This window comes from Agelaius tricolor, unplaced genomic scaffold, assembly GCF_023055355.1.
Source record: "Agelaius tricolor isolate 1412-34295 unplaced genomic scaffold, bAgeTri1.0.p SCAF_11, whole genome shotgun sequence".
In the NCBI taxonomy this organism is placed as follows: domain Eukaryota; kingdom Metazoa; phylum Chordata; class Aves; order Passeriformes; family Icteridae; genus Agelaius; species Agelaius tricolor.
Window position 1 is genome coordinate 8,634,450 of NW_027269271.1, and position 18,828 is coordinate 8,653,277.

The 18,828-nt window shown below is 39.2% G+C and overlaps 1 protein-coding gene across 5 annotated transcripts in view; it reads right to left on the reverse strand.

Moving 5' to 3' along the window:
- Positions 1-1,423: 1,423 nt before the first annotated feature.
- The window catches only part of KCNT2 (potassium sodium-activated channel subfamily T member 2), a 115,503-nt gene continuing 98,098 nt past the window's right edge, over positions 1,424-18,828 (reverse strand). For 3 of the 5 annotated variants that reach the window (XM_071436009.1, XM_071436007.1, XM_071436012.1), the window contains 7 exons: positions 17,638-17,739; positions 14,813-14,896; positions 13,387-13,515; positions 11,097-11,117; positions 6,910-7,210; positions 4,974-5,058; positions 1,424-4,641 (listed from right to left, as the gene is read on the reverse strand). In XM_071436009.1, coding sequence (XP_071292110.1) covers positions 4,530-4,641; positions 4,974-5,058; positions 6,910-7,210; positions 11,097-11,117; positions 13,387-13,515; positions 14,813-14,896; positions 17,638-17,739 — 834 coding nt within the window. In that variant the 3' untranslated portion in view covers positions 1,424-4,529. The remainder of the gene's footprint in view (positions 4,642-4,973; positions 5,059-6,909; positions 7,211-11,096; positions 11,118-13,386; positions 13,516-14,812; positions 14,897-17,637; positions 17,740-18,828) is intronic. The other 2 variants (XM_071436011.1, XM_071436008.1) reach the window with 1 other exon arrangement.

Here is an 18,828-nt window from a genome sequence, read left to right on the forward strand (position 1 = left end):
TCACTACCGTGCATTAACAAAGACTTGCCAGCTGTACAAATAAAAGGCTATAAAGATACGAATCCCTTGCTTTTGTTTGGAGTCTCTGGAGTCTGCCACACCACTGTACATTTATGGAAACAGTGAGAGTTTATAAATCCTAGCAGAAATAAATACCAAACCCAAAACTATTAAAAGCTATAGACTTGCCAGCAAAATGAACCAGTTCATCAGCCAGCCCATACTGGTGAAAGGATACAAGAAATAGGAGAAGCGATCAGTAGGATCAGTAATTGGTGTGCACATGAAGTAGTTCTTACTCTTTCATTTCCATAGTTTGCCTCCCAGTCTCTCTGCTGGTTGGCATGGGCCAGTTCCAAATCATAACAGTTTAAAGTCTAGATTTTGTAGAAAATTTAGTTCACAGGAATGTCAAATGCTTGGTTTTTTTTAATTAATGAAATAGAAATATTTGCCTTTTTAAGCTTCTTAGGAGTTTATATTTGTGTTAAATTACCATTATTGACATCCTTGCATTGGCAGTGGAGGCAATAATTAAGTATATAACAATATTATCATTAATATTTTCAATTAACTTCAGAAAATGAAAAGAAGCAAAATCTGGGTGATCTCATAACTTAATATGAATTAATAACTTAATATGAATTATTAACTAATTTCCTGTATCACTGCAGTGCATACCATACAAGCACAAAGAACAGTGGCTGAAATTTTGAAGTGCTGCTCTTTAGATATTTATTCATTGTACATCTGTTTCAAGGTGGGTAGGGTTGTTTCTAATAGAATATCAAGAATATGCAACCATATTTCATGCATATTGCTTAGTTTTATAAATTCTACATTTATAGCACTGCCTTGAAGAAGTATTTTTATAACCTTGAGGTACAAATTGATGTACCTGCATAGAGCTGCTTCACGTTATTAATTCATTTCCAGATTTTAGTGGCTGGTTTCCATTGGATATCAAGCAGAATTCAATGCTGCAAAATTTCAGGTCAGTGTTCCAAAATTACAGAATGATTGCTTTCAGCCCTAACTCTCTAGAAACTAGAGAATTGTGTGTTACCTCTGCTGCATTTGATGTCATTTCAGTTTTCCTTCGCTGCTGAAGCCTAACATTTATTTGTTCTTTAGCTCTTTCTGGTGCATGGGTAAATAAAGCGGTGTAATATTCAGTAATATGCATTTGTATACTTGGAAGTTGTTAAAGTGTAGTTGTGGTATAAAGTTGGTTGTGAGAGAGAAAATATCAATGCTGGGAAATGACCGCTCTTAATTTCTGAGACAAAATGTCACAACTTCACTAATTCATTTCCACTGCAGGTTTTAAAAACTCAAGAACTTTATGCTTTTTACTTTGTACGTGAATTCATGTGTGTTGTGGAATTGGAGTGGAACAGTTAAGGAAACACACTGCATGCCATTGAAGGAGTTCTTGAGACTTTTTTATTGCAGAATAGGTAACACATTTTCATAGGTTCCTGCTTTGCTGGAAATTCCCTGGAGAATGAAGCAGTTATTATCAGCTAGCACTTCCCTCTCTGGGTCTGTGACTCTGCGTACCAAATGCTTGGGCTGTGCTAAGGCAGTGCTGGGGAAGAGGGCCCTCTTTGGGTTGTTGATAGAAGTGAGCCAGGAGGAAAAATACATACAGGTAGCACAGATAGAAATAATCTTTTTTTCACAGGTCCACATTTCTCCCTCTACTGAGTGAACTGTTGCCTGCTCAAACCCCTCTGTTCAACAGTCATTTGACCCTGCTCATTCTAGAACTTCATCATCCCTTCTCCAGCACTGAGCCTTGAGACTCCTCTTCCTCAGTCTGGTCTCCAGTCCAATTAGGCTTGTGTTACATTTCTGATAATCATGAGAAAAAAGTATGTGAACATAAGATTGCCTGTAGGATGACCATTAAAGAATGGCCTCCCTGGCCACTGAGGGACCGTGCATACTGTCTCATTCAGGGATAATGTAGCGGTGCTTAGGCTGGTCTTGGAAGATCAAAATCCCACTAGAATGCAGTCTGTTTGTGAAGATAATCCAGAGGAAGCAAACCTGTTCTGCTTTCAACATGAAAGACAGCATTATTCTGAACAGCTGAACTTTGTGATACATTATTCATGGGTTATTAGAACTTCTGCTTCATCAGAAGCTGCTGTTAGTTTTTACTACCTTGCTTGTCTTCCAGCAGATTTTGAAGAGAACTAAGTGTTTGGTTCACAATGATTGCCTTGCATTCATTTTAGGGACTCCAAGTGTCTCCAGCTGTCTTTGTGTTTGCTTTAGCAAATCTTCTGGGGCTAATGAGCAATTAGAAATTCATTAAGCCTGGAGAAATACCGGGTCACATTAGATGCCACAATTCCAATCTAGCCAAGCAGCAACTCTGCTGAGTTAAGTGGGCAAATGGACACAGCTGACTGCTTGTTTCTGCTGCTTTATGAGCTGTTAAATGGGAGGACTCAAGCCCTTGCTATGGGTCCTTTTGGCAGAGAGTCCTTAAATCAGTGGTGTGTGGTGTACACACACAGGAATTCCTGTGAACTGTGACTCAGGCTAAAAGCAGAATATCCAGCTTGCCTGCTGGAGGGATAGCCATGGTTCTGGAAGCCTCTCTGCCTCCTTGAGACTCCATTAAAGAAGCCTTCAGTATGCAAAAACAGAGCCTTCTAATATTTTGGAATGAACATTTTTAAGAAACTTGAATTTTTTAAAAAAATATTTGACTGGAATAGAGTCTTCTCCCTGAAGGTATTAAAAATAGAAAAGTTATTCACACTGCACATGCAAACTCTTCTGGGTAACTTCTATGACAGGTCTTGGGCAGGATCCTGTACCATATACTGTTTCTTTTTCTTTCTGAAAAAATGTAGACTTCAGTCTGTGCAGCTGTTTCAATTGTTTCTTTGTTTCCCACAGTGCCCATTTGAAATACTTTATCTGTGAATAAACTAGTGAATGACTCAAGTGTGGAAAAGCACCGAGCAATAATGGACTCTAAGCAGAACCACTGAATTGTTAAACCTTGGAATCATTAAGAGGAAGGCAGGAAGTAAAAGCAGATTTGCTGTCATTCCTAATATGAACGTGACTTGATTTCAGTATCCTTAAAACGCTGATAAACAGGCTCACATCCACGAGCTGCTAACTGGGCAATCTGGTTGTAGTTTGTTTTAGAAACAGAAATACTTCTACCAATTAATATTGAAGAGAATAGAAACAGTTTTGACTGTTTTTTGGGGTTTTTTTACAAATAGGACATCAAGAGAGTTCAGAGAATAATCATTTTTCCATATTAGACTACCTGCAAAATTACTTGGTTCTACGTGGATACTTGTAACAGAAGGGAGTTTAAAACCTCAAGTATGTTCTTCCCCATTTGTGACAGTGATCTTGGAAGATCATGGACAGACATGCTTAATTCTGTAGAAAGCTTGACCAATTGTAGTTGCTTCTTACACAAGCAGATGCTTTTGTGTGTATATCATGCCAAAGCAGAGGTTTTAGATCCATAATGCTTTTTCACACTATAGTGGAATTACATTCTTTTTGTGGAATGGGTTATAAGTCTCTTTAATCTTCAATGAGATACATAATTTCATGTAGAAAGGTGCAGATTACCCATTACTTTTGGGTAATCTGGATGACTAGGCATGAAATGCTATGGACAAACTGTAGTTCTGGCATAGTCATGAAAATGTTCAGGGCTTGTTGTAGGAATCATTCCCTAGAGGGATGCTCTCACTTCTGTGTTATAATCAACTCAGGTTTCTATAGAAAATCCCACCAAGGTTCAAAGGATTGTTTCACCTGAGCTACCACTGTATGCAGCTTCACACAGTAACTTTCCAGTTTTTTGCCAGTGTTGGGAGAGCTGCCTGTGTGAGATGGGAGGGACTTTCCTGCAGCTGGGCTCTTCTGTCACTGATGTGTCTCAGCCTCTGCAGTGTAACCAGGTTGTGTCATTCAACCTGGTCTGTGTAAAGCCAAGGAACAAAAACCCAGATCCTGGAGGCTAAAATGGGACTGAAACTAATCTGTGCTAATAAAAAATGGCAGACAGGCTGAGATTGAAAATAATTTCAAAGACTGAATTCTTGACACACAAAGCCTTGTTGGCAGCTTTAGGTATTAACATATTTGCTACTTCAAATCAGGCATTGTCTCTCTATGGGCATCAGATAATCTGACATTGGTCAGAAACTCAGTCGCTGACATGCTGCCACCTAAATATGCTTAGGAACATCTAAGCAAAACGTGGTGGAATCTGACATTTGTTCATGTGGGTTGAATAGCAACAGGTGTCATCATTCTGTTAGGCTGACAAAGTTCAACTTCCATACTGAACAGGCCACAGACCTGACAATCCCTGAAATCAGAGTTTCTAGGCACCACATTTCTGCATTTGGTCACTTACCCACTGTCATTTTGTTTCCAAAATCTGAATAAAATATACCACTCAGTTTGTGATGGTTAGTGGAAACAACATGTGTATAAAACTGTCTCTGAATGTTGTGGTGAGTTCCATATCAAAGTTGTGTCTCCTCCCTGGTGTCCTGTCCCACTGTATTGCAGAAGCTGTTCTTTCGGCTGGGTCCAGCATTTGGAACATAAGTCAATGGGTCGGGTCGGATCAAGTATCTACAAAAAGAAACCACAGCTGTTACCAAAACAATATGCTGCAAGCCAGGGTAAGTGCAGACAGTTGTAATGTTGAAAAGATCTGAGCAGGACTTAGACTTTGAAAGAGTTTGGTTTAGTTCCTGTGGTAGCATTGGTTAGATTTTTTAGATTTAAAATGCAGAGTAAGAGGAGGATGACAAGTTAACAACATTATAAATATATTTATTATATATTTATATGTGTATTTAAAGTATATACAGATATAGTATAATTAGATGCTTCTTTAAATAGACGTGTCTCTCTTTTTTTCAGGTCTTGTGGCTATTTTTTTATGTGTGGCTTTAACTTACACTATATCATTCAGCTCTAATCTTGTATCTGGAGAAGGGTTGATCAGGATGTAGGAAAGGGTGTTCTGATGATCATTCATTTCATCTAGAGGACAGGGGAAAAAAAGTACCAAGTAAATTACATTTACAAATGACTTGTGAGAAGCACTACTTCTGACATAGTTCATAGAGCTGCAGAAAAGTGTCTGGTGTCAGAGTGATTTCAAATAAGTTTAGCAATTTCTTTTCAACTGTACTCATATTGAAACTACCTGACATATCAGGTTATCTTTTGAGTTTTCAGCTGTAAAAACATCCTGTTTTCTAATGTTTAGAAATCTTCTAGTTTTTTTCAGTCATAGCAATTTGAATGTAACCCAGTTTCTGTGTGATTTACCAATCTGTCCTGCAGCTTAGGTAAGTTTCTGGTGAGCAGGGACTCCTGTGCTTGGCTGGCATCAAGTTCAAATGATGACCAAGGTTAAATGCAGGTGTATGGCATTCTCATCCATATCCAGATTTGGTCGACATAAACCATTTTTTCCCTTTTTTCTATTTATTTAGGAAGCGCTTCCCTTTTATCACCTGTGCCAAGGGCTTGAAATGTGAAGGCTGTATAAATGGAAAGCGGTATGTCTCTTGCATTTTTAACTGTTCTCCTAATGATGGGCTGAAATGAAGGCTGATAATTTTTATTTTTAAGGTCTAACCTACACTTTTGTAGCTGCCATTGCAATATCTTTTGTATCGTTTTCTGTTGGAACACTCCTTGGGCTGCTGCAGTGAGACTGGTTTTAATCTTATCAGACTAAAGAGGAGAGGCAAAAGGAGAGGCAGTGCTTCTGTGTTAAATCCTCTGTATTTTTTAGGAAAATGTACAACTCAGAATCAGATAAATGTAATCAGGTATAGCATTTAACTATCAAGATTTTACTGCTTTGTAGATGGTATCTAATAGTCCTAAATTTGAGTAATGAAATGAATATTTACTTTTGGCTTTTAACTAGGATTTGAAAAGAAAAGCAAAAATACAACAAAGTTTTCTTGTTATTAATATAAATACTAATTAAATTTACAAAACATTTTTCTGTTTGATCAAATGTTATTGTGGCCTGTGAAATCCCTGGAAAATATTTAGGCCTGAATCTTTCTGCAGAGAGTTGTATAGAAACATGTTGTAAGAAAGAAGGCCTAGAAATTATTCAGATGGGCTGTGGAATAAAGAGCCTGTATTTACAGATCTAGAAATTCCTGGTGTTTCTAGGAAATCAGAACCCATAGTCCTGGGGTTTCCACCCAACATGCTACAGGGCCAAGGCTGGAGAAAGGCAACCTAGGCAGCTGTGGTGCATGTGTTAAAAAGTACTACAGAGCTCTTGTCCATAGCTTAAAAAACCCCAAAACAATCCTACAAACTAAAAAGCAACCTGAACCAGCCTTGCTGGAGAATGATTTGATGGATAAAAATGGCATCTAAAGACCTAGTGAAACATGCTTTCTAAAAATGACTTCATATGATAATTTGGCGTTATTTTTGAAAATTGTGGGGAAAAGGCAACATCCCTCACATATAAACAACTCCTCACCCTGACATATGAGTGAACTTCACAACAGCCCTGTTTTCATCTTTATTTCAAGAGCTTTGTGGAAATATGGTGCAGCTGTTCAATGACTGGGGAATGTTTATAAATTCAGTATGCACATATCATCTACTAAATATAAATGTGACTGACGTGCTACCTTTTGAGCCTTCCATCTCAGCATAGGAATGGGTGAGAATTAAAAAGACTCCCAGTTACTCTTGGTAAATTTAATAAAAAAAACAACCCAAACCTAAACCAACAAAACAAAAAGCACTGTCATAAACTTAGTATTTTGGTTTTGGCTCCATCATTTCTTACAAATAGTTCACCTTGCACCATGCAAATGTTGCTATTGAAGTACTGTATAGCGGTACCGTATCCTGCTGGAGAAAGGCCCAGGTGCTTCATTCTGTTCTTCACGAGTTCAGCGAGCTCCTGCCTTTCTGACCTCCTGTAGAGGTTCATTCTCTGCTGGTTGATCTTCTCAGCAGTTTTAGCAGAGTGCCTGGGGGCCCTCCTGCTCAGGCGCCGTGCCCACTGCATGCTCTTCCTGCGCAGCAGCGGGTGGTCGGACTGGTCGCTGGAGGTGGAGTTGCGGTGGTTGCCGCGGCAGCTGAACTGCTCTTTGGTGTCTTTGGTGTCCTCCCAATCCTCCACGCTGATGGAGATTTGAGACTTGAAAGGAAAAGGACAAGAGAGATGAAGGGCTGTATTAGATGGAAGCCGATGAAGATGTTCTCTTTCTTAGAGTGCAGCTGGACATGGGGTTTGGCTGCAAAAGAACTGAGGGGATTCAGCTCTTTGTACTTAGCAAGTGTTCCTGAACTGGGCACCCTTTACTAGACTTTGACTTTTCATGTAAAAACATGAATACTTTCATTTATAACATAAATACTTTCATCAAGTGCAAAAGCAGGTAAGTGTTACTTTCTGCCCAATTGCACTGTGATTCCAAGAAGAGTGCATTTAGCCTTCTGATATTGCCCTTCCTGAATCTAGGAATCAGTTCTGAATTACTTTCTTCCCAGTCTGCATATTTTCAGAAATCCAACTTGTGTAACTGCTTTTTATATGTGTGTTGTGGATTCATTAAGTAATGGTTCAACTTTGGCTGCATTGTTTTCAGTACTCTCTTGTGACCTCAGGTACAACATGCCTCTTAACTGTGTCTCAAATTCCCAGGTCTTCCTGACCTTCCAGGACACATGAAATTAGGATGCATAACCTTCAGTGTGATTCAGGGCACCTCTTGTGAAAGCAGTAATTGATTCCTACCTTATAAAGGAATAGTGATAGTACTCATGTAGAGACAAATCCCCCCCAAAATTAAGAGCCAAAATCTGTTGCTCTGTTGCTGTGTTTTCCTTATGCCACCCAAATAAGACCAATGGTATGTGCATGTACAAGTACTGAAATAACACAGATGGATGGACTACAGGTGCATTTCTATCATACAAAAGTTCCTTGAGAACATAAGAGGAAACAATTCAAAAGATAACTTTTGTTAAGATAAATTGTTTCAATGTGTATTTTAAATTTAATGAGTAGTTTAATTTCTATTTTCAAAACCACTTCCTTAACAATCCTGAGTTCCTCTTGTGCTATTTGAATATCTTTTATTGATGCTGGAATAGCAAAGTCCTTGATGGTGTCAGTACAAGCACATTGTCCAGTTACTGGTCACAGATTTCAGTGTGGTGAGTGTTTAAAATAAATACACGAAGTATAAAACAAAGATGAACAGGCTGAGTTTGTGTGAATCCCCTCAGACAGAATATGCTGGTAGCAATCAGTGAATAAGGGAAATTTAACAGAGAAGCTACTGAATGTCCTTTGTCCACTAACATGAAATCTGAAAGCAAGATTCTGTTGACCTAATCAGTGCTGAATACAACTTTTCTGTAAGAGGCTCACCACAGATCTGTGAGGTTTCTGGGGTCCATAAAATAGTATTTGATATGAGTAAGCTGGATACAGTGTTAAAGATACTTGTATTTTTCACTTTTGAACAAAACAGCTTTTATCTGTGTAAAAGAAAAAAGCAACAAGCAAACCAAATCAAACAGCAAAACAACCAAACCCCATAATTAAAAAGAACACTACAGATGTTTATGTTGTAGCACTTCAAGTAAAATCACATTTTTAATATTCTAGACTAGGATCTTGCAATAAGCCTCAAATAAAGACCAGCTAGTTTATTGAGGCTCTTCAGCTTAGTCTGCAATAGAAAAGGGATTTCTGGTTGGATTTTTTTTTTAAAACAACCTGATTTTTTGAAGTTTTGTTACTGACTCCACTGAGGTTAGGGAAGAAGAGAGAACCTGGATCCCTTTGAACAGGAATGTAATTTGATTTTGGTGTTTGTTAGACTGTCATTTTGGGTTTGTGGGCATTTTACAGCAAGGACTTAGGTAGGCAGAGTATATTCCATAGGAAAAAGTGCTACTTATGGGTAGGAAGGAGCTATTTGGTATGAACAAATTGGTATTGGTATGAACTAACTAAGTGTAGAGGATGGTCTTGCCTTTCTTCCTGCCTGCATTGGCAGCTTTCCTTGTCAAGCTCTTGGCAAAAGAAATAACCAGACCTGCTGGCAGCAGTAAAGGCAGAGACCAATCATCATCACTACAGGAGTGACAGGTAAGTCACTTCTTGAGTCAGAGATTAAATGGGTGAGGCCAAATGAAAGAACAAGTATTTTGTTTCTGTGAAATCTGTAAATCCTTAGCTTGAAGTTTTGAAACACTGGCATAGGCGAGCTGGAAGCACAAGGGAAGGTGATAAAGCTAAATATTTACTTCAGCAATGATGAAGCTTTTATCCTGCCTGTTGAGAATGTGCAGAATGGCTCTTTGCTGTATGCAAGAAGAAGAAATTCAACTTAAAGACAAAGCAAAATCAAAGCCCAGACTCTCTTTCAAAAGCAGCACAAAAGTGTGTCTGCCAATGGCAGCTGTTAAACACACAGAAGATAAAATTCCAGTGCAAAGTACTTCTCTGTGTCCCCCTCTGATTTAACCAGTCTTGAACTTCATTTAAAAATACTTTCGTAATTATCATTACTTTGAGGTTTGATTGTTTTCAGTGAATTTCATTTTCTTGTTCCATATCAGGTAAATCTGTTGCATGAGAAGCATAATTGATGCCATGGTGTCACTCCTGTGCCACGCAGAGAAGAAACACTTGCCTTTAAACCCTTGGTTTTGTTTGTGTTTTGCTTTTTAAGGGCAGGTTCCTGTCTCACTGTGTGTCCTGAAGGGTGTGATTGCTCACTTGTGCTGCCAGACAGCTGTGACCTACTCAGGCATGATGCTCTAATAGAATGTTTCAGGCCCTAAAATTTAAACATTAGGCTGGTCAACACATGGCAGGAATGGGAATGTAATCACAGGCACACCAGTGTACATATTCGAGGTGATGGTGATTGAGATATCTGTGCTGGTAACACCAAACAATGATTCACCTCAGATTTTTGCTCCCTTGCCTTGCTGCTCCCTGGAAGCTGTATGTAAGATGTGAAATATTTGAAGGTGTAGTTTCATCTGTTCCAGTCTGAAGCAGTGACTTATTTTTTACCTTACTGCAAGTTCTATACTAACTAAATTTTACTGCTCTGCCTACCAAGAGTGCTACTTGCATCCAGGGCTCTAGAAATGCTTTTCTGCTCCAAAAGCTGTCTAAACCATTGCTAAGTACAGCCATCTTTTCCTTCTGTGATAAACTTGGGGATTTTGCTCCACTAGCATTTAATGTGTGTAAGCTTAAGGCTTTCACCAGATGATCTTTTCACTTGTAAGGATTATTTGTTACTTTCAGAATTCAACAGGAACAGGCCCAAAAGGAACCAGAATTCCACGGGACATCTTTCAAATTCCCAGTCTGTCAGCTTTCAGATTTTAGCAAGCTGTTTGTGTCCAGAACAATGGACTAACTTTAACATCCATTTACTCAAGGATGATCCATGGCACAGTTCCATTTTCTCTAGGATTTCACTCCCACAGTTGAACCAATTGTACAGTTTCTGGCTTGGATTGAGTAACATTTCTTCATAGCAGCCTGTATGGGACTGTGTTTTGGATGTGTGATGATAATGTGTTGATAATGGGGATGTTTTCCTTACTGCTGAGTGGTGCTTACACTGAGCCAAGGCTTTTTCTGCTTCTCACCCAGCCCAGCAGCAAGGGGGCTGGGGAGAGCACAAGAAGCTGGGAGGGGACACAGCCAGGACACCTGATCCCAAATGACCCAAGTGATATCCCTTATCCAGGGTGCTTTGCTCTGCAGGAACAGCTGCAAGAAGATGAAGGAATGAAATGCTTGATGGAGCTCTGCTTTCCTGGAGATGGCCAAACACCCATCAGAAGTGTGAGCAAACTATTTGCTTGTTTTGCTTTTACTTCAGGTATCAAACTGCCTTTACCTGAGCCCCAGAGATTTCTCCCTTTCAGCCTCCCAGTTTTCTCCCCATCCCATCTTGGGGGGAGCAAGCAAGCCAGCAGCTGTGTGAGGCTTGCCTCAACCAGGACACCCAGAAACAGGCAGAGAATAAGCAAATACTTACTTGTGAAGCCATTTCTCGTGACTGACAAAGGAAGGGGAACAAGAAAACAAAAGACAATTTAAACAGAAGTGAATCTAAAGAAACAAATATGGACTGTTAAACAGGAGCCACAGAAAAGCAGCCATACAGGTAATGAAAAAATATTTCGTATCTCTTTTTTATATTTTTTGAGTGTAGTGGAAATGGTTTGGGTCATAGGTGTGATAGTCATTGAGAGGCTGGCTAGATTCACTTCTTATTTAGTTACTGGGTCACTAAAAACTTGCTTTATTTTTAAAGAAGTTATGAGTATCTGTCAGTGAAGTGAGAGCTTCTCATTTGCATAGTGAAAAAGGGAGTGCCAAAAGATCAACTGTACATATTAAATATGAATATTGGCATATTTTGTCCTCATGACTCAAGTTACCCTTCTTATTACAGGACAGCTTCCAGGTATGTGCAGTACAAATTTAGTTTCTTATCTCTGTTTCAACTCAAATTGATAATCATGTTGACGGTTCTCTGAGTTATAAACCTTCAAATTCATGGCTATAAGTACATAGTTCCTGAGTAAAAAGAGTGAACTACTTTTCTCTTTTTTCTCTTTTAAAGATCTTACTCAATGACATTCTTCTGGCTTAATGTATTGAAAAGCTAAAATGATAATCTATGCTAATATTTCATTAGTGAAATAAGTAAAAAAATCCTTTAACTTCAAAACAAACACTTTGCAGAAAGATTAGTACTTTCAGCATCTCAGTGTTTGTAGGTCTGTATCCATAAAGGCCACAGATGCAGAGCATGCTCTTTTGCATTCTGGGGAATAGGTAGGTGAGGGGAGATTCTCCTGCCCCTCTCTAGAGGGGAAAGGTTGTACAAATTCTGACTCACTAAACAAGAAATTGCACAAGTATTTGTGTGAAAATAACATTAAAGGTCTGCATTCAGAGACTTCAGCCTAGAAAGACCAGCAACTGCATTTTCTTCACTTAATAAAGGAGGAGTGCCATTCTTCCACATTTTTCCAACACCTGACAATTTGAAAATTTAACTAGAAGGTTTCTCCAACCTCCCTTCCTTAATCTTCTACCTGATTTAACTCAAATTCTTTGTGAGATTACTTGTGAAAGTTGATAGGAAGTAATAGCAGAACTCCTCATTCTCTTTTTGTGGACCTGAAGTTAAAGAGCCAGCCCTGAATGTGAGAATAAAGCATTTCCATTATTTTTATCCTTATTTAATGAATTCTTACAATCTAGTATGTCCTCTGTTTTGTGGAAGGCTGTTACAGACCTTTTTTTCATATTAGCAGTGAGGCTGACTACATTCTTCTCCAAGGAATGATTCTGATGGATTATGTTAAGGCTGCTATAGTTCAAAAGAGATTATTGCAGTGACAGAGTCCACTGGCTAAGCTGTAAAAGCCACCTGCAGAGAAAGTGATAGTCCACAAAGAGATATTCCCATGAGCTGGGTGGATTCTTCCACAGCTCTTTTATCATCCTTTTATAAAACTAACTTCAGCTGAATGTACTTCCTCAGGAGCAAATCTTGCCATTAAGCATTATATGCCTGAATGTTTCCTAATATTTTTCTGAAATATGGAAAAGAAAACATAAATTACCTATCTTGGAAATTAGTTTAAACTATGTCTGAGTATTTCAGAAGAAAGAAGAGGCTTGTTGCTCACTGTTGCATTTGAAAGCCATGGTTTAATGAGATGGCAGTACGAATGGTCATGTAAACACATGGATAATACATGACAGAAATCAAAGCTGCCCAAACAAAAAAAATATGTTAAATAGTCAGGAAAAAGTATTTTTGCCATTTTTTATAAACAGAGAGATGGAGAAATGTACACATTTGTGGCAAACACAGAAATACATATATAAAATATTATCACTGTTTGGCAGCTAAATTTAGAAAGATCCCACAGTACTTAAAATAACACTAACTAGAAATGAGCAACAAGAGAATGAATTAGAAGGTCACATGAGCATGAAATGCCACCTGTTTTGAGACATGGACACGTTGGCACAAGGGCCAGAGGGCCTGGTGGAGGGTTTGGTACAAACCCTGCTGTTAGTGAGCACAGCGAGGGCAGAGCAGAGCTCACTCCTGAGCCGTGCCCAGCTGCCCCTTGGCTCTCATCCCCAGGAGGGGAGCACAGGAACCAAAGGCCAGATGTGCCCTGGCCCTGGGCACTGCTGGAGCCTGGGGCTCAGCCTGGGCTGTGTGACCAGCCAGTGTCAGCATAGGCCTCGTGCACTCTGCAGTCAGACACATGTGGAAAGCAGGGTGAGTGACCCACCTCAGATGTTGTGAGCTTCTGGGATTCTGTCCTGTAGACTCCAATTGGAATGTCTCCTGTAGAGGAACAAAGCTTCTGGTACAGTCTGGCGTATGTCCTAATCCACAGATCCTCTTCTGTGATTTTCATCTGAGCAAATAATAATAGGAGGGAGGAATTTTAACTGTTGAGGGTTTATCACTTGTTCACTATGCAACTCATGAAAGAAAACCCCAAAACTAAAGACTAGCTGGTAATTATCCCATTGTAGTGTTGCACCTTTGCTCTGCAACAAATCTGCAACTTCTATTGAGTTTGTCAGACTGTTCTTTTGCTTTCTCCCTGTTTAGAAGACATTGTAGTGGAAGCAGTTTAGCATTATGAACTTCTGGTCTTGGTTTAAGACTACTTAAAATTTACATGGCAGCCTTCACCCAGTGTCTATTTTTGACTAAAATTTAAATGAATAAACTAAATATTGTCAGCAGTAAGAAACTGGTGTGGACAAACTGGAGTGCATGAGTACGTTGAATTTTGTCCACCAGACTGCAGGCTGAATCTGTGGGGAGGAAGTAGTACACTAAGCATAAGTGGCATAAGAAGTCTTACATGAAGCTCACTTACTTCATTACTAGCTTTATTTTGAGATGTATGAGTTCCTTTATAGAGAGTCAATTGTACTCTCAAGTGTTCTTACATTCACTGTAATGAAGCTTAGTGATTAGCCAAGAAATATATCATTTATATTTAAACAACTTTTTTAAACCATCATTGATACCTTCCTGCCATTCTTTATAGATGGCCACAAAGCAAGTTGTAAATAACTCAACTTGTAGTGATCTGTTTGCTACCCAGAGTATAGTGGGTATGGGAGGAAACAGAAAAGTGTGGTTTATTTTAGTAAAAATTACTTCTGTTGCGTTTTTATTTGTGTATATACGCAGTTAAACTGCATTGGGGAATATTGACACATATAATAACAAGATGACTTTTGAACTCCAACTCCTAGTCATTTAATACATCTGATCTTTATATAAAAACTACTCATGGCCTTTATTGCCCATAGGAATGGGGACTGGGAGATAGTCCTGGTCAGGTTGCACAATGCAGGTTCCTGGCTTTTATCTACTTAATTTTTACGCTGGTTGCCAAACTGCCATTGCTATTTCATATAAAACTCGCTATTCCTGTGTTTTCCTGACTTTCCAATTTTCTGCTGAATAAAATGCATTGTGTTTTCTCAGGGAGATGTTTTTTGCTATGGAACTAAAAATGGGTATGTTTTCTGTTTAATTTCCTTGTCTTCTCCCTGATGGAAAAGGAAACAGATGGCCTTCCTTGAACTTTCACAAAAGGAAATGCCATACAAAGAAAGTTGAAGTATTTTGCAGACAGTACAGAATCTTCTCTGGTAGTCTGTACTGATTGGGTTTTTTTAATAACTTACAGAACAAAGAAACCCAGATCCTGGTGTGGTGTCAAGTCCCAGCAGAAGTCTTGTGATAGAAATCATATAATCTTTCACAAATGACTGCAAGATATTTTAACAGGAGAGACAGAAAAGAAAGAAAAAAGCTTTAATGAACTGAGGAGTAGGCAACCATTAGCACTATGTATGACTTTCAAAGGAATTATACATCTGTGTTTACAGTCCATCTCTTTAAGTATCTTAATCACTGTAGGAATACCAATCCCTTTCTTTTGGCTGAATTTACTTACATAAAGGAAGTTTTCCTAAATTGGCTCTGCATGTGCATGCAAGGAATGTACAAGATTCAGCAGACTAAGGCATAACAAGGCACAGGAAAAGCAAAGATGGATGTGTCAGTGGAGTGAGGTGTTAGCCCTACGAGGTGTGAAATGATAATGAACTCTTCTGTGCAAAAGAAATGCTGGCAGATGTTAGATGGCTCTGCAGTCCTCAGTGGGTCCCTCTGAGGTGACACTGCTATTATTTTATTCCAATGAATAATCTGAAGGATTTTTAAGGGTTGATATGCCTTGTTGCTCTGCTAAACAGTGTGTTGCTATTGGTTAACAGGTAGAAATTAAGCTTAGTGTAGAAGTGTAGACTAAGACCAGGAACAGACATCAGAGCAGCTAGAATCACAAATATTTCTCCTCCTGGGTTGGGCTGCTGGAATGAGGGGGCCATGGGGGGGCTCTTTTAGCTGTGGCTGAGCTGTTCTTTGCCACCTGTACTCACTCAGGTGTAGCAGGACAGCATTGCAGCCCTTGGAACGCAACACACGCCGTAGCTCTGCTGGCTTCGTGCAAATACACAGCTAACCAAGAAGGTCTCACAAAGAAATACCCCACAAAGGTATTACAGAAATCCTTTAGAGCTATGGAATCAGGATTTGTTCAAACTCAGAAGCTAGATGGATTTCATTTGATACATAGTGATTGAACTATTTTAATTTTTGCACTGGTAATCTCCCAGGTGTGATGGGCTAAATGTCAAGGAGCATCTCAAGTAAACTTTGTTTGCAAATTAAACATATTTGTTATCTTGGCAGCATCATTTCTGCCATGGAATTTTCATTAGTTTAACAAGTTTATTCACCAGGATTTGCAAGACCAAGTTTTCCTTTTTCAGTCACTGTCCTAAAGATAATTTGAAGGCTTTTCTTTCAGCCTATAATGGGAAGCACCAGCTGAAACCTGATGTTCCCCATGTCATTTGCTCTGTTTCTTGCAGAAGAAAAAGACAGAAAATGGGACTATGAAAAAGAACAAAGAGCTGCTGTTATAGAATTTCTAACTTGGAGTAAGAAAGATAATTCTAGAAAAATGACAAATCACCTATGAGCAGTAGCAGTTCAAAGGAAGGACATGTGGAATGAAAGTGAAAATGAGCATGTGATGCTTATTGTTTTAAACACTTTCTGGTGAGTGGTGTTACTCTGTCAAGTCATTGCATGATTATTTATGTCTAGGAGCAACTAGAAAATATTGAAGTCACTTATGTGCTGGTAGGAGCCATTGATGATTAACAGATCTGTTTCTATATATATGTCTTTGGTATTTTTATTATATTTACTATATTATTTACTATATTTTGCTATATTTATTATTAATATTGTGGTATGTGATACTTATATTCTGGGGCACGATTATGAAGATGTTTTATATGCAAATACATTTATTTCTAGAACCGTAAATATGTATGCCCATATACACGACTGGTTTTTATATTAATGGCTTCTTGAGAAAAGTTTAGCTCCAGGAATTTTTCTATTTATGTTTGATTTGCTTTCAGGAAATTGATTTGGAAGTAGAATTGCGATGAAAGAACACCTTTCATGCACCAAATTACCAAGTAAATTCATTTCCCTGCAAGGATGTTTTCCACCTGAGTACTAAAGCTGCACAGGCTATCCCCAGGTAGAGGCAAGGCAGGAGGGTGCTCAGGTGAGCAGATGATGTGGGCCATGGTGGTGTTCCTGCTGAAGCTGTGTGCCTTGATCCTTGCAGGGTGGTGCTGGGGGCTGCTCCTTGGGCATCCTGGTGAGTCAGAGTGTGCAGAAACGTGGGCACTGCTGAAGACTGAGCAATATTGGCTTATTTTCCTCCCTGAAACTAGCAACTACTGCCTCCATTTGCCCTGACTGTATTTTCTGATTTTTTTTTCTTCAACTCTCTGAAGCTGTGCTCTTCCCTGATTCTCACTGTCATCAATACTTCCTGGATTCTGAGCCACATTCTGCTGCCTTTTCTTCCCCCACTGTCTCTTTGTAACCACTGAATGCATTCCTTGCAAGGGCAAGCATGGCTTACTTTACAGTGTAATGACAGGGCCTCTGCAGCTCTATCAACATGAGTACGAGGAGAGGACACTATGAAGTAATTGAGGCCTTTATCAGCAAATGCAGGAGACAATAAATTACATATTAAAGCAACTCTGTTCCTTTCTGTTAGGGACACAAAGTGTGGGAATGGGCACTGCGTTTTTTATTGCAGAGTACAAGCCTTATTATTCTATATAATCTGTAATTTATGTAGGCCTTATCAAAGCTATTTGACTGTGGGGAGATACATTAACAGTATCAAATTATCTAATACCAGATTTTGTGCAGTCACAGGGGGGTGATTTTGGGATTGAAAACTGAACTAACACATCAAGCATGCTCCATTGTCTTTTGCCATTGACTGCTCCCAGTATAGACACACTTTAATGGATCCTATGGCAGAAAATAGGGTCATCTAGCAATTAAGCACAATAAAATGGATGGCAATACTTGTGTTAAGTCACATTACTGTTCATAGTACCTGATAAAGCAGTGTGTCCAACATGCTGATGCTGAAAACCCTGCCAGCAGCAAAGGGCAGTCGAAACATAAATGCCAGATTAGATCCCTTCTCCCGCTCTTTCTGTTAAGGAATTAAAACACAGAAAACATTTTTAATGCTGGTTTTGGAAGGACTGTAACAAAAACATGAAATAGATATTATCTTGAAAGAAGTCAAAAGTGTAAAAGTCCTTTACTCTAAACATAGTTTCTTCCTACAAATATGCAGCATCTTTGTTCACCAGGTGCAGTTTTTCAGGTTGAAAGACATTGATCAATGTATACGTTGTTTCAGTCATCACATCTCAAACTGCATGGGCACATTCCACCCATTCAGTTTTAAAAGATGGAGGGATATCAGCTGTGCTCAGCTCCTGTTAACCTGCTCCAATTCCTTGGTGCTGACAGTGGACTGTGATGCTGGTCCAGGAAGTCTCCTAGGAACAGGAAATAGGAGCAGAATCTGGTAGAGAAGGGCAGGAATGGCACAGGGGTCAATCAGCGCCCTGGTGCTGCTGGCCACACTCTTTCTGGCACTGAGCAGGATGCCATTTGCCTTGTGGCCACCTGGACACAGCCTGGCTCAGGCTGTCAGCCAGCACCCCCATCTCTGAGCAGCCTTCCAGCCACTCTGCCCCATCCTGCAGTGCTGCAGAGGGGATGGTGACCCAAGGGCAGGACCTGGCCCTTGGCCTTGCTGACTGTCATACAACTGGACCAGGCTGGTTTAGTTTCCTTCCATCTCTTCTGCAGCCTTGCTTTTCCTTTATCCTTGCTTCAAAGAGAAGTATGAGAAATATTATCCTACTTTCTAGGAAAGAATAAATTATTTTTCTGGTGTTGATATGGAACAACTTCCTAAAAACCTGTCAGTTCAACAGTCAAATTTGTGTGCTAATTGCTAGTACAATTTTAGAATTTATGTAAACTGTTAGAAATCTATGTAAAATAAGACACAAATAATAAGAGGTACCAATCTCTTTTTATAACTCATATGTCATTATTGTTTTTTATTACTTAATGTTAATTCAAATCTGCTTAATACCTGAATTATATTAAAGAAAAAAAAATGGAGACAGGAAATACGAGGCCCCATCCTGAAGGTTAAAAAAGCAGCCTGCCTGTGTGTAAATTACTGCAAATATACTGGGCCATCCCAGATAGACTTCTG